This window comes from Oryzias latipes, chromosome 17, assembly GCF_053564925.1.
Source record: "Oryzias latipes strain Hd-rR chromosome 17, Olatipes_Hd-rR_3.1".
NCBI classification, from domain to species: Eukaryota; Metazoa; Chordata; class Actinopteri; order Beloniformes; family Adrianichthyidae; genus Oryzias; species Oryzias latipes.
In genome coordinates, this window is record NC_136253.1 from 25,855,627 (window position 1) to 25,872,377 (window position 16,751).

Here is a 16,751-nt window from a genome sequence, read left to right on the forward strand (position 1 = left end):
CAATCACAAAAGCCCTTCTCTTGAATGAGGCTAACCAGGAAAGGGAGGGGGAAAGGCAGATAGTGATTTAAAGAAGAGTTGGAAATGAAAGGAATGACGTTGAGGTGGGTCATAAAGTAAAGTCAATGGGGTAAACGCTGCTTGGAGGCGACAGAGCAGATGAATGCAAAAAAAATGAAACCGTCCTTGACCTGAAAGGTGAAAATGAGTTGAAAAATAAAGGATAAGTCATAAACGTAGCTGCTGTTCAGTAAGTCACATAGAAAGGCATCACATGCCTATTATCTTTACTTCAGTTATAAGTGACGCAAGGCTGAGCAATAAACCTGTTTACCTTTTGCTAACCCTTGCGACATTCTCTAATCAGTGCCTGAGTCACTACACTGCCTCTATAAAAAGTTTAAAGTCAAATATCTCACTCATTATGCATCAAAAAGATGCTAATTGCTCTAACCGTGCTTATGAATCTGTTGCTTCTGTTTGCAGTTTCCTGAAAAACTCAACACACATTATTAGAAAAAGTAACTTTTCCACATTTAAACTACAATTTAAAGATGAAATCCTGTGACTTGCAGCTTCAGGGTCTTGATGATTTGCTGTATTTAATAAAACCATGCTTTAGTGCTCAGCTGAAACAATCTATAAAAACAGGAATTTTCAGTTTGTGACATTAAACACATTTGAGTTTTGCAGCAATCAATGATCAAAACACAACAATAAGTCCACCTTTGAAATGGCTTTTAAAACAATCATATCATAACTTGTAGTCATATTGCCTCTGACTCTTATTGAATCAAACCAGCTGTCACTCTTTTTTATGACCAGTGCTAGAAACATGTTTGGTCAGGCTGACGAAAAACTGTTTTCCAATGAAGAATGAGTTGTTGCATTAGATGCAGATGCCAAATTGAACATAATCAGTTATTCATATTTGCTCATATATTGCTCATAAAGTAAATGCTAGGTCACTTTATAACAATAATAGTTGATTTTTGAAGCTAGCTGTCTCTGCCCAATTATGTATATTTTGGTTATCTTGATAATTAAGTCACATATATGTATGAGAAAAAAAACTACCGTAAGTAAGGCTGGAAACATATATTTATTGAATAATTGTGTGTGTGTTTTTAAAGTAAGATGCTTACAACTATATATGCAAATATAGGGCAAATATAATGCAAATAACATTTTATATTTATTCATAATAAAATACCTTTTGTTTTTAGATTTTTAAAAAGTATACTTCATCTGACTTTAGTACCGTACATATATTGTCAAATGTTTTAATAGCAGTACTGTAATTTAATAAATGTTAAAAGAAACAAAAAAGTCAATTTTGCAATGTTTAAATAATAATAATAATAATTATTATTATTATTATTGTGATCTCTTTACCAGATGACTTATTTATATCCAGGTGTTTGCTTTCAACTCCTGAAAGCTACATTTTCTGGCAGCAACTATGACAGAATTCTCTCTTTAAAAAATAAACAAGATATTATTGCTGTCTAAAGAACAAGGACAAAACCATGTGGAGTCTAGAGTTCATTCGACCTTTAAACTTTACAAACTTTATTTATTCTTTTTCCATTCTATTAAAAATCAGATAACATGGCAGTCATTTGTTTTTTTAGTTCACACAGGAAATCAATCAGACTTTTGAAAACGGTTATGGCTTTTCACATGTTCTTATTTGTTGACCCACCCATTTGTTGGGTTAATTGTTTAGAAGTAAGATATCTTTCTTTTTCAGTTATGCAATAAGTTCATGTGTGTGCCATAAAACATCTGATTCTGCTGTAAAAATGGTGGTGATGTATAGTCATACTGCCACTTCGTGTCCATGATGGTGCACTGCATGCATCTTAACACTGAAAGTCATAATTTGATGAGTAATACTGAAGTGTTGTGGAAAGAGAATAAATGAATTAGAAGTAATAATTAAAATCTTTTTTATGATGTTGGGATATGTTTTGAAAAAACTTCTTTCAATAGAAAAGCAAAATATTTCAATATTCATATAGTTTGACTTTTTAAAATCCCACATTAGCTCATTTCTTATGACAAGCGCTAACTCACACATCATGTGAAGAGGCTGATGAAAACAGGCTCTGCCCCCCCTTCAGTTTCACAGTTATGCGCACTGAAGTGACATTTTTGGCAAAGGTGATAAGACAGCTGTGAGCGTACACAAGCACGTTTCATTATGGGCATACTTTCAAAAAATGGATCTGACGTTGTGCAATTATTAATTAGAATACAAGTTTCAGATCAAAAGAGAAGAAGTTGTTAATGTGTGTGTGTGTGGGGCTACAGTAGTTTTCCTTTCTGCCTCATTCATCCTGTTCCAAATCTCTCATGTCCTCCTCTGTTTGTGTGACCAGCCATGCTTCTCCAATGCACATAATGACCACGGACAAAGCCTTGTTAGGCTTTATCCTCCCTCCTCACAGTTATTCTTCAGCTTTTTGTCACAAAAACAAAAGACAAACTATATCCTCTCTGTTGACAGACTGCCTCTTTCTAATCGCTTTAAACTAAACGACTAATGCTCCTTTGTCGCTTATGTAATTCCGTATGAGGCATCCTTCAAGGTTAAAATCGAAACAGTTTGTACACATTTCGATTTTTTCTTCTGGGATCTTGCAGCTTTTTGTCCTGCCTTGCTTCATATAGCTGCACACTCATGACATCCTTAACTTGTCAAATTGACATACCTGTTATGTATGAATTAATTGATCAATCACTGGATCTATGGTGTGCAGTCTCCTCTTCATTTTCCTTATTTCGTCTGCATCACTCTGTTTATTCCTCACTCTGTGGCTGTGACAGATTGAAAGGGAGTTTTATATTATCATCATCTTTAATGGTGTCACCCATAGGCCAAATCTTTATCTGCAACCTTCTCTATTTGCTGAGAAAACCTCAGAGGGTCATACATCAACTGAAGTGGTACAGACCTTTGGATTTACTGTATATTAAACAATAACAGCAGTAAACAATATCCCGAATACAAAGAAATAAAATCCAATTCAATTTAAGCCAGGGATGAGGGTTTACAAGTTAAATTTAAGGATTTTAAGACCCTTTTAAAACAACTTTGAACAGAACAGGTGATGCTTCTCTCCTAATGCAAACATGGCATGTCTGAATTCTAATACTCTTGAATTTAGTTGCTTTTAGACCCAAAATTTAGACTGCAGCTTGTGATTGAAAGTAATGACTTTCTGCAAGCTGCTTTGCATGAAATAGAATCTTTGATAGAGCTTTAACGATTCACTTTAACAACTCAATTACTACAGTTTTTGGTTCCAGATATAATTCATAATTGATATTAGCTCATTTTGAACAATCTGATACGATTTACCGACCGAAATTCAATCCAGGACGTCTTTAGCCAAAAATTCAACCAGTGAGACTCAGAGGTAAATACCTGCTACTGAACAGTGCAGGTGAAGTTTTCCAGATTCCTCTCATTTCTTGCAAGATAATCAAGTGTAAATTAAATATGCGTACAAACAATTAAACAAGAATTAATGTCAAATCAATTCAAAAATTAATTCTAAGTTCAGCCCACTTTTGTTTTTCCACAATAAAATAATACAAGGTTATATGTTTTTCCAAAATTCAAAGTCTAAATGGACTGCATGATGGTGTGTTGTTATGTAGTATGAAGGCACTTGTAGTACAATAAATCTAACATGCCTCAATCCAAAAGGTATTTTTGAACGGTGATTAATTTCATTAAATTTAAAAAGGATTTGAAACTATTTCACATGGTATAGGTCAATTCAATTAATAACTCCACACAGACAGAATTGATTGGATAGTAGAAATAGAAATCGATTCATTGATTAATTATTAGACCCCTAGTTTTTAAGGTGGGGAATTTTCACAGTACTCAGTTGCATCACTCTCACTTTTAATAGGCACTATAGTTGAAACTAAGACTCTATCTCCACCTGTAGTCTCATCCTTTCAGAGAAGCTTATTGATCCAAGAATGGAATATTGTGTTTGTATCCCACAGTCAGAGTGCATTCCTTGTTATTTGAAGCATTGATGGAGTATATAATAATTCTAATGACAAGCTCTCCCCCCGTGGGGTTTGCGCTGTCTGCCTGCAGCTGCAGTCACCGGTGCGCGCCTCTGCATGGCACGATGAAGGCGGTGACAGCAGCCTGTAGTCGTGTGAGGCGGAGGGGCGGGGAGGGGGTACGTTCATTAACGACCACCGACAACCGGGCATCCTCCTCCGGCAGCACCACAGCCACATGCAGCCGCGGAAGATGGTCGCGCTGCAGCCGTCCCCCAGTTCGTCTCCATCATTGGCGGAGTGGATCTGCTGCCTGGACAAAAGGTGGGTAAAGCAGATCACGACCCACAGCCACGCTGTCGCATCCTTTGCTCGTCGCATCCTTTTTATTCAACGTGATTCATCGGAACCGGCGATCGCCGCAACCGTGACAGTATGACACGCCTCGTTCTCCGCGCGTTGTAGACTCGATTTGGACTGACTGCGGCGTGAAACACGCAGTCTTGGTGGTGAAAACCCCCCCAAAAAGAAACAGTTTGTGTGCGTGCTTGGCCAAAAAAGGCGTTGGTGGCCTGGAGGTGCAGCTGCCCTGCGCGGGCTTTGATGAATGGATGAGGCGCACATGGTTGGTCTGCACGCTTAGACTAAATAACCATACATATTTAAAATACAACTGTGACCATGTGTAGGTGGTGCGTTCAAACAACCATCAGAGGCAGAGTGTTGTTTTTTCACTTATGGCGTGGACCATTTAATGTCTACAAACCAGTTTGTCTCAAAATCCTTTCAATATGGTTTATAAATGTGTTTTTTTGGTCTATATCATACCTGTCCTCGTGACCTGTCCAAATAAACGGATGCAAGTAACACTGCATTCATTAGTAAATGTCAAACAGATTGGTATAAAAAAATAGAATAAGAGATATGCATGGCTCATGCACCCACACTTACCTTGCACACCATCTCTGATGCATCACCATGTTACCACTGGCAACCTGAATCTGCCATCTTCTACCTGGAATTACATCTTTTCTATCATCCAAATACAGTTTATTGATATTTGTTGTCAATATTGAAATTGTTTTGAACATTGATACATTTTTAAAATCACCTTATTTATTTATTTATTTTTGATCATTTTATGTTATTAAATAATGATAAAAATGGGCTGATTTCAGGAGAACTCGAGATTCCAAGATCTGTTAATTTGAGTTTTCAAAGGCGAATATTAGCTGTTGGTTTATCACTATCAAAATACGATGACAACCTTTCCATGGAGCTCAAATACATTTTAGATTAATTTCATAAATAGGGTTTGGTTGGTACACTCATTTTATTTAGAATTGTTACCATGTTAATTTAGTTTTCTGCTAAGTTTGAGGAGCTGTATTTTATAGGCTGGAATTTATACAAAGCTAATATAATATAAAATAGTGAGTTTATTGTGTCTTAAACTAATTTGTTTATTGTGAAACAAACAACCAAAAAGAAATTCAGATTTTGGTGCAGTGATGCACACCCTAAACTAAATGCTGCCAGTCTGCAGAGTCTATAAGAAGGGGATGGGATCTTGTTGTGAAGCACTCAGTGCTCTCAAGCTTTTCACCTCCTATTCAATCAATATCCAGCATTTGAAGTGTCTTTGTGTGTGGAGACCTTCATCTACAATAACTGTTGATGGGAGAAATGAAGTTGGTGAACAGAGAACAACATAAAAATATAAGTTGAAGTACAACTGCTTTAATAAAATACATTTAATGCACTTTAGTGTAAAATAAACAAGAGGAAATCGAATTTGTTTTGTTTTCCGTTTCTTCAGGAAGGTGGTAGATAGTCTCAGACCTGCACAACACTGGTGCAGAGTTTTTACTTTTATTTTTGCCTTTTTACCGCTCATATGTGAACTCGAGAACTTAGAAAAGGCAGAAAAAAATCCCTAAAATGCATAGAAATGGGATACCTTCAACTCTCAATTCTTTTACATGCATAAGGTATATTTGTTAATCTTCAATTTAATAACTTTGAAAGTTATCAAATTGATAAGTTTGCTGATCAATTCAGAAGTTAAGAATTTTATGGAAAAAATGATACAACTTTTGGCTTAAAAGCTTTTTAGAGTGAATTTTGAGGATCCTATTCTTTGTTTTCTTTTTTTTTTAATGGCTGAAAAGCGATCCTTCAGGGATTGGATTTACAATATTGTTGCATCAAAGACTCAAATCAGATTGTAAATATCCATCTTCCCCCTCTTCATCTCTTTCCTGTTTTAGCTTCATGTCAGGCAACTTTTGGCTGATTTTAGAAATGGGAAGCCTACATTTTTGCCAAAACATGTTGCTTTTTATTATTATTTAGCATTACTTTCATTGTATCAATAGCGTCTTCATTTTTTCACCTGCTAAAGAAATCCAACTTATCGTATATTTGTGGAAACTCAACTTCTCTCCATTAAAGTTAGGATTTTCTCCCCACAAGGCAGAACTGGAACCAAACAAGCACTGCAAACACAATTCCCAAATATATGAAAAATATTACATATTGCATAAAACTTGAATAAACTCAAATATATAACTGTAACATGTTCAAACCCAAATTAAAAATAAGTAAACTCTTTTTATATATTATATTTAAGAATCATAATCCGATTGCTGAGCTGCAGGCTTTAAGAATAACAACCAGCACCTCTAAAGCTTTACTTTAACATGGTATTTATGACATGGTGTTGTTTGCTCTGCTGTACAGTAATGACATACATCTGTAATTTTAAGGTGTCATTTTGGTGTCCATAAGGTGCTGATTGTGTGATTATTGATCCCAAATAAAAATACTTTGTGCAAAACAGTTCCAGGAGAATCAGTTGACCACTAAACCCAGACCCAAGATTTGTTGGAGTAGTCAGTCATCTGCTAATTTGACCAAGCTTGCTAGCAGATATTCCAATAATAACACACGAAATTATGCCAACCCATTAAAAAAAGCTAAATATGTTTCCCACATCTTGCTAGCTTGTGAAACATGTCTGTGTTGAACTTGACATGTCAACTGATGACTTATTTATCTATAAACTGTGAATTGTTACAGATGGATTTTTTTTTAAACAGTCTGCAGAACCTTCTGGTGTCTCGATTTTCTCCTCGGTGTGTCACACAGCCCAATTTGTGAGTGTGTGTCGTTTGTGTTGCGATGTCATAACTTGTGGTTGAAAGCCGATATCTCTGCTGACATTAGAAGTCGAGGATGAAAGGGCTGGAAGGGGGGGGGGGTCGGAGAAAAGAGCAAAAAAAAAAAAAGAAAGATGGATGGAGGGAGGGAGTGTTGCAAGGTGAACGCCTCTCAGGTCACATCCATGTCACACAGAGTATAACGATGCACAGACAGGAAGCCAGCAGGCACAGGCTTCTGAAAAAGACAAATTGTGACCATTGAACAAGGAGGCCATAACCTATTAATCTTTGCAGTTTTAATATAGACAAATGGGTCAGGGGTGTTGCTGATGTTAACCGATCAAACATTTTTATAAGTAGCCTTTCTTACTTCTTATGTCGTCATGTGTGGGAGATCCTGTCTAAACTATTAACCCAGCCCACAATGGAATATGATGCTCCGTCTCAGCACCGAAGACCATTCAGGAGGTGGATGATGAGTCAGAGACTAAAAAATGTGCCAGAAAAAAGAAAAGCTCCACTCTCATTACTGGGTTTGCTGCCAGACAGTGATATTAATCTACTGCTTGGTCACTCATATATATTTATTTTGACACATTGGGGAAAAAAAAAAAAACGGAGTCTGTAGCTTTTAGATTGTGAAGCACAAGTAAACAAAAATATCCACAGGATTGCTCTATGAGAGTGCTGAGACCTAATGGACACAAAGAGTCCATGCCATTTATGAGATCATATTCATAGAGAAACACGCGAGTCCCGAGATGGAGGAACAAAGTAGATGGAGAGGAGACAAATGTGAGGCAGCCAGACATAAAGGAAGAGCTCTGGAGGCGAGAGTCGACAAAGAAGCCGAAAGATGAAAAGGGGGATAGACGGTCTCTCATCTGTGAAAGAAGGAGCCCTCGATGCATTAGCTCCTCCGTACAAACACACAAACAAGCAGTTTTAGGGATGAATCACCAGGCGAAGAGAAAACAAGTGAATGAGTGCTGACTGAGGTGTGCTTTTCTCTGAGCGCTGGAGCTTTTTCATCACTGCAGTTTCAGAACAAAATATTTGAACCGTCAGATTGTACGTCTGTGTGGGGCTCTCTTGTCTGAGCACTGTTGTTCATGTCCAACAACTGCTCAATTGAGACCCACTTTTCATTTAAGCACATTATAACATCCCCAGTACAAGATCTTACATGAACACCCACTGAGGGGCTATGTAGAGAGAAATGGAGCTCACAGCACATCTAAAGGCCCCAGAACAAAACACAAAAGCAAACGGAGATAACACTGGAACAGCATCTCTTAAGTGTCCATATTCTTTTTGAAGTATTTAGGTCACTGGTTTCTAATTGGAACTATTTCACATTAGGCTATGGCTAATTAAATCCCCTTGCAAGGCTTTGATTTATTTCCTGCACTTCAGGCATAAATGGTCGTAGAAAAGACAGAGAAATCTTGCACAATCACCATATTTTAATGGCATAGATCTGTTTTGCCAAACCCACTATAGATATTTTGAATGTTTTTACATCTTTAATGGTGAGTCTTCTCCACACAGGCCGTCGGAGCGCTCTGGAGAGGATGTGGACATTATTCTTACGAGACTGCGAGAGGTCAAAGCCTTCCAGAGATTTCCACCTCCACTCTTACTACAGATCTGTGCCTGCGCTTTCTACGAATGCCTGGAAAAAGGAATCACGTGTAAGTGAAAATACAAAGCAAACCTACTTAACGTACTAAAGGTTTATAAAAACGAAATGCTTTCTTCCGCAAAATGAGTCTTTATCCTGCACCAGCTGATGCCATAGAACTGCTGTTTTTCTTTTTTAGTATGATAGCCTGCCTGCATTGTGCAGTGATCTTCCTCTATGCATTCTGGGCTTATTTTTTGACACATTTAAAGAAAGCTATTACATTTAATAGAAAATTGTATATTAGCTCAGGATACATTTTTCATTCACATTGAATAGGCCTGCACAATATACTGCAAATTTATCGTTATCGCGACATTAAGCTGTGCAATATGCATACCGCAAAAGACGGCGAAAATCGCAATAAATGGTTACCTTAAATGTGCTAAAACAAACTCATGGCAGCTTGAAATATTGAACAAATGAAATAAATCCCTTTATGCATTTAACCAATCGGAAGGACCCGTTTACGTTGTTGATCAATCAGATGAGCCCTTTTATGTTTGATGTTTGCCTGCTACGTCGACAAGGGTCAGTTGGAGTATAATTTTTAAACTGTTGTAGTGAACACGGAAATTATGTTTTTGGTTGTTTTGCTATTTGTTTATATACCGCGAATTATATCGTTATCGCAATATTAATCACCAATATCGCATAACGCGAGTTTTCCTCATATCGTGCATCCCTAACATTGAAGGTGTTATGACAATTGTACGGGCATGTTTGTAAAACAAACAAAAGATTTAACCCCTTAACCTGCAAAGGAATTATAACATATCATATTTTACCTTCTACCTGAGGTTATTTATCTGATTCATTTGCAAAAGATTAATCCTGAAATAAAAATCCCACTCCGATCATCATTTGATCTATTTTAATTATGATTATGCTGTTTTTAGCCAGAATAAAAAAACCTGTGTCATTTTCTTGGACATAGTTTCTGCAGAGTGGTAGGAGTTCATCAAAACTCACTTCTGAGTTGTGGGCAGGACTGCTGGCACAGAGCAACCCTGCCCCCGTCACCCATTACTGAGAGCTCTCTGTTTACACTCTCCCACTAGTTTACAGGTCTTCACATTCTAGCCTAACATTACTGTTGCAACAGAAATGGCGAGCAATATTTGAGCAAAGGTACAGCTTTGAGCCAAATGCCCCCTCAAATGAGAAAAACAAAGTTGTACATGGATACAGTCATCTACAAATGGATGTAACAAAATGAAGCGGCACAGGGAGCTCGTGGTCCAGCCATTGTAGTTTCTGTGTAACAAATAAAATCTGTTTCAAACAGCAATTTTTCATCTGCTCCCGATTCACAATGACTTGAACAAAGAAATGCCCGAAATGCCATTTTGATCCCGATATTCTTAATATATGTTCTCCATCATCAGAAAAATATTAAAAACACCAAAAACCCAGTTTTCATCAGAGTGGAGCTTTAAGAAGATATACTTTCCTTAAAGATTTATGACATTTTAATGAAAAAACAAGGAAACATATTTTAATTGAAACAGAATTTTGGGCAAGCTTGACCTCCTGTGTTGCATCATTTTGTCACGGGCTTAAGAAATGCAAATTCTTTAAGTATTTTGTCATTGTCTCTATTAAAAAATCTACATGAATGTTGTGTTGAGCAAAGCCAGGAATATTCAGAAATGAATACTCACAGCAGAGATGCTATCTTTATCTGAGATGCTGGCAGATTTTGCTGGACAACTCAGCTGATCTTCATGAGCTGCAGTCATATGTGTCTGATGCAGCTGGAGGCATTCTGCAACGCTCCCAGTGGTATTATCTCAATGCTGCAGATGCACAAACTTGGCATGATTGACACTGCTTTGCATTCTGGTTAGGCCAGCCTCCCACTGACCACTGCCTGTCTTCACAACTCAGTCAGCTGTGGCATTATAAACACACGTGAGAACAGCTTCATGCTGTGCTCGTTTTATTGCTCTGGTTTTTGCTAGCTTTTTAGAGCTGGTCATTAGTGATCTTTTCTGAAGAGGAAACACTGCTCAATCTTTTGGAAAACAGTGATTATTTTTTGTGTTCTATGTAGATTTGAGAAAAATGCTTGTATGTTTAGTTTTTAAGTATTTCTTTGGGAAGGGGGCTCAAGGACTGATACCTGAAATGTGAAGTTGTCATATGTGGCTGATGTATCTAGAGGCAATGTGCAACAATCCCAGTATTATTTTCTGACATAAATGACTGTTACAGTTGGTATAAAAAGGAAATAACTTGCTTTGAGTCACTATTTACTGTACATTTTCATTGCAGTGTTTCGACAGGGTGACATAGGCACCAGTTGGTACGCGGTTCTTTCTGGATCCTTGGACGTGAAAGTATCAGAAACTGCCAATCACCAGGTAAGAAGAACGCAGTTACAGGTACAGGGGAGAGTGAAGCTGTTTACATGTTACCCTTTTAAATAAAATAAAACATTATAATGTCTTAGTGCTCTTGATTTTCACATTTGTTTTCTTTCCATCAAAGATTTTTTTATCACTCTCTTTTGGTTTGATCCAAGCAGCTGAACAAATGCTGCTCCTGGTTTTTGTTTGATATTGTTCCGCTGGAACAAAGCTGCCAAAGCATAGAACACAAATCCAACAGAAACTGTGCTTTCTGACATGCCTAATGCATTTGTTTCAACAAAACCATTGAAACTAGTTTTTTTTTTACATAAAAAGGGGAAAAACTGTGTTTAAATCTCTCTTATATGGGAAATGTATGTCTGTGTAAGTATCCTAAGTACTCTATCGCCTAGGTTTTATCAAGTTCTCCAACAGAAGATATGAGAAAATTAAAGAAACTACAGATACACTGCAATCCTATGCATTTATTCATTTTAATATTTCCCTAACAACAGATCCTGCTCTTGATGATGATCATTGAAATGTGTTTCTCTTTCTGCAAAATGTTCTACGCTCATAATTTTGTGAATGATGGTACAGCTTAAGAAACAGTCGACGCAATGAACTACATTTGACATCTTGGTTTAAAGCATTTTCTTTTCTTTTTGCAGGATGCCGTCACAATCTGCACCCTGGGGATTGGAACGGCGTTCGGCGAGTCCATCCTGGACAACACACCTCGCCACGCCACCATCGTCAGCAGAGAGACCAGTGAGCTTCTCCGGATTGAACAAAGAGAGTTTAAGACCCTCTGGGAGGTGAGACAAAGATTTCAGTCAGCTTTTTTTTCTGTCAACATTATTGCTATGTACCACCAGAGGGCAACCCTCCCTCTTTTTCTTCTCACCTAAAATTCTTGATCAGCAGTTTACAACTCCTTTTGGAGTTTTACTGCCCTGCCTTTTTTTTTTTTTTGTAGTACCTCATCTTCACTGAGTGAATGGTTTGGCTGAATTGACTAAATACACATGATCTCAGAAATGAGATGAGTTAGAACTGATGGGTAGAAACACACAGGGGAGCAGCTATTTGCTAACCATTGCTGCAGCCAGACAGCAGGCAACTATAGTCTACCTTAAATGCATTCTAAATGAATTATAACATGACCAAATTTCAGGAGCAACAGATTTGACAACAAGCAAATGGAGCAAAACACCACTTTACTTTTTTAACATCAGGCAAAACAATCCTATTTTCAGATCAACTGTGACTAAATGCTGTGAATTAAGAATTTATTTGGAGTCTGTATCGACAGCAATGAGTGATGTCAATTTGATTATTTTTCGTGATGTGAAGATAAAAATAAAATTGAATGTATGGGATGTTTTGGAGGACTTTGTTGACGGCCTGATATTGGAGTCTTGCATGAAGCCGGCAAATCCTATTTAACCAATAACTGTGGTTGTTATTTATTTTCTACCTCATTTCAATGAAAACTAAATGTTTATTCTGGACACAGACATGTTGTGTCTATCCGACAGTTTCCAATTGCCCATCAACATGCAGTTTTCTTGCGTTTGTGGTCTGAAATTACCTCAGAAATAAATTATCTCCACATATGCCAGAAACTAGGGTTGGGCGATGTCCCTTAAATTGGCCGTTGACGATGTTTGCTGTCAACCATCGGGATGGACGATGACATCGTCGGGGGGGGGGGGGGGGGGGTATTTACACATTTTTCGTTCTTATATAACTGCTATTCGTTTTTTTGCTTTTTTCATTTTATTTCCCAACTAATGACTAATCCGCGATGATCCAGTATAAACTGAGGGAAGTGACTTTAACAAAAAAGTAACAAACAAAATAGAAAAGAAGTAGTCCGCTCCCGCACTTCACTAGTGAAGTGGACCGGCGGAGCGCGGATTTACAGCTTTGTGTTTTAGGGGAAGGGGGGGGGGGGGGTACATGAGCGGTATGTGTGGGAGATTTAAGACTGCGATCCGTCCCGCAGCTCTAGGGGTACAAGCATCCGAACTCAGAACCGGGTCTAAAAGTGTGTGTCTGAGCACAGCTCGGATCGTCAGCACACACAGCGGTTTGAGCTTCAAAGCAGAAATGTCGCTCAGTCCTTAGAAAACATTCAAACAATCACGCGGATTTGTGTTTCCAGTCGTGTCCCGACTAAATAAAGGCTGATGTTATTCTTACATGTTTACGTGCAGCCAGCATGCAGCGCCACCCAAAGCTAATGTTGTTAGCCCGTGTTAGCATACTGCTAATCCTGGCTTCGTTCAGAAAAAGCACTGACCACACGGATTAAAATTCAAATGATGAGCGAACAGGTGTTTCATAATAACCGTAACATTATTAAAAGCAGGTTTAGAAGATCGTCTCGTATATTACCGAGCTGGCATGTCAATGTATATAGCCGCTCGGCGCTGTTTAACAATGTTTTGTATTGAATTGTTACATACAATAAAGTTTGAAAAAAAAAAAAAGCCGCTCGGCGGAGTTTATATCCTTCCGTTTTTCAAACCCTACTGCGCATGTGCGAATGATTTATTCCGACCGAAAGTGTGACCTTAGTGAACGTTTTTATATTCTGAAAACATTTTTTCTGGGCCCATGTACACGGTTGGATTCTAATCTGACCATTGATCCCATCAAGATATTTTGTACATGTAACCGCGGCTTATGGTGTCGACGCGCAACGTGGCGGGGGCGTGGCATCACGATGGTGGTCTCTCCATCGGGATGTCAGTCACCCATCACGATGGACGATGATATCGTCCATCGGCACAACCCTACCAGAAACACAATATTTTTTCTAAATACACTAAAAAAAATCATCTTCACCAGATTTTTTTTTAATTGAATGCAATATGCTTTCAATGTTTTAAAAATAATTATCTAACGCGTAAACACCGTGCCCACTAGAAGTTAGTAGCTTTTATTTTGTAATAATAGTATTTACGTATAACTGGATAAGTAAGCAGAGTGCAGTACTGACACAGCTATACAATGTATAAATCTGCAGGCAGTGTTGAAGTAAGATCAATAAATGCTTCCATGTGACAAAAACCAATTCATACAAAATAAAAGCCTCACTTCCTTTTTATAGCTTTTTAAAGAATGTTCTTTTAAAGGTGGCTTTGTGTAGTTGCTCTTTTGTGGGTCTCCTTTCCTGAGGTCACTGCCCTCATTCACTGGTTCCTGCTCAGAAAGGAAGTCCTGACAAAGGTGTAGATCAGGTCTGTGCAGCAACATCTAAAGACTAGTGTGTCGTTCGGTTTTATGCAAGTTGTCCTTTAAAGCCCTTGAAGCTTTTAGCTTGCTAGCTAAGAAAAATAATCATACATTTTCCTGTAAGTCTCTTTTTTTTCATAATTCTTTTTTACATATTCTTAGTTTCTATATTCTCTTATTATTTTCAGGTGGACTGTTGGAATCCTAAAAAATATTTTAAGAAATAAGGATAAAAAAAAAGAGATTTTCTCGTCCTAATCCCTTTGAAATTAATCTTTGACTAATGTGCCTCAGTATTAAAACTTCCTGCTGTTCATTCTGTAGGTTATTTTTGTGTCATATGGAAAAGTGGTTTTCCAGCAGATTAAAATGGCCGCGACATTTAAAGATCATTAAATGAATTGTAATTGTTAAATGTCACTTGGTTTGAACACAAATTTGTTGTTAGAATTTGTCTTAACAGCGAATTTAAGTTCTTTATTTTCAAAAATAATGCTCAAATATTCGGGATAGGGTCCCGCAGCCTTGTGACCCCAAAAAGGACACAATGGGTTTAGAAGAGTAATGAATGAATACTCACAATACACAATAAGCCTTTGAATAAAGTCAAATGTATTATGTATATATATATATATAATCTCTACCTTACCAGGTATAAAACAGGAAATTCAGACATGACATCTTTTTGTACCACATGGGCTTGTAAGACTGAGATAAGGCCTGTATAATTGATACATTTTGCAAATAAACAGTTTAATTAGACCTGGAGAGTGTTTGTCTGTCAACTAAGTGCACTATGGCCCCCCATCTGCTGTCTATTTGGGGACAGTGGAGACGGAACAGAACACACAGCCCTGAGGCTGTTTTCTTTTGAGTGTGATCCAGCACGTTGTAAAAAAGAGCTTTGTGTTTCACATGTGTGCTAATGTGCACGGACTCATCTCTTTCAAGGACTGAAAAGCAAGAAGATGAAGGCAGTCGTGTGTTTGATGCGAGGATGAAAGAAAAGAGGTGCTGCTCCATAATTCTGAAACCCCATGGAAGTGGGATGGGTAAACAGATGTGTGTGGGTATACTACCCTGAGCATTACTGGTGATGCACCAGTGTCCTGGACCATGACATTTACTACGCTAATAGACCTTTCTATTTAAATTTCTTGTATTATTCGGCAGCTCATATGCCCAATTACCTTCTCTGCATGTTCATTCCCCTTTTCTACTTCCTCTGTTGGCCACGTTTCTTTGTAAACCTTCTTCCTGCCCTGCCTTCCCATTTTTCTGCCCCCCCACTGCTTACTTCTGCCCCCCCCTACTGCTTACTTCTCCACCAGAGCCTCTGAGTGTTACAGAGATTCAGATCACCCTGGTAACCTGTGAGAGAAAGTGCTTTGGCTCTTGGCTCTATCACAGCGAGGGAGGGTGGGTGAGAGACAGAGACAGACACTGTGCCGACTGTGTTGGTAAGAGCGAGGAAGAGGGTGGCAGAAAGGAGGAGAGAGGCATGTTTTGTACAGGATGCAACGCGGTGGCGTGCATGTGAGTTGTAGGGGAGCAGAGGGCAGCTCTTGCGGTTTGACAGCTCAGTGTGTTGCCTCAGGTGAGTCTGACTTCTTGACTTCTGCATAGCTTGTGAGGGGAAAAAACAATTTTGTTTCCACTTTTTCATAGATTGGTTGAAATTATCTTTCAAAAATAAACTGAAATGATTTTTTTTGTTTAAAATTACAATATACATTTTAGATTGATTAATAATGTATCTAAAATGGTGGAGTGTGTCTATAGGTGAAACAGATGATACATCTGTTTGACAGAGTCATCAGCAAGTATATGCTTTCATATTGACTACAAAATACAAGCAGTGGCATGATCAGGCTTAAACTGGAACGCTGCTTAGATTTTTATACTTCTAAACTGATAAAATGTTAACACACGTTTGCTGTTAACAGCTGCACAGACCTTTGGTTAACCACAGCTGGTTGGTGCGTGTATACGCTTGTGTTTGTATTATATAATGATGGCTGCTCTGCATATAAATGCTCTTGGCTGTACAAAAGGCTTTGTTTTAAGGGGCTCTTGAGATTCTGTATTCAAGTATCATTGTACGCCTCAGGGAGAGACATGGCACTATTGGGATTTGTCGTTGAAAATGCTTATTTTTGTCTTTAAGCGGGCCTATAGTAAAATAACTGAAACACATGCTTTTGTGTTTAAGTTAATATTTAAATGAACACATTTAAGTCTGTGGAAACAGTCCCACCAAGAATGAAA

The 16,751-nt window shown here is 38.0% G+C and overlaps 1 protein-coding gene across 3 annotated transcripts in view; it reads left to right on the top strand.

The window, feature by feature from the left end:
* Window positions 1-4,149: 4,149 nt before the first annotated feature.
* Window positions 4,150-16,751, top strand: part of LOC101167824 (rap guanine nucleotide exchange factor 4) — a 28,056-nt gene continuing 15,454 nt past the window's right edge. The window contains exons 1-4 of one of the 3 annotated variants that reach the window (XM_011486666.4): window positions 4,150-4,359; window positions 8,751-8,893; window positions 11,161-11,249; window positions 11,909-12,055. In XM_011486666.4, the coding sequence (XP_011484968.1) occupies window positions 4,274-4,359; window positions 8,751-8,893; window positions 11,161-11,249; window positions 11,909-12,055 (465 nt within the window). In that variant the 5' untranslated portion in view covers window positions 4,150-4,273. Of the gene's footprint in view, window positions 4,360-8,750; window positions 8,894-11,160; window positions 11,250-11,908; window positions 12,056-15,838; window positions 16,081-16,751 lie in introns of those variants that run through there. The other 2 variants (XM_011486667.3, XM_020710987.3) reach the window with 2 other exon arrangements.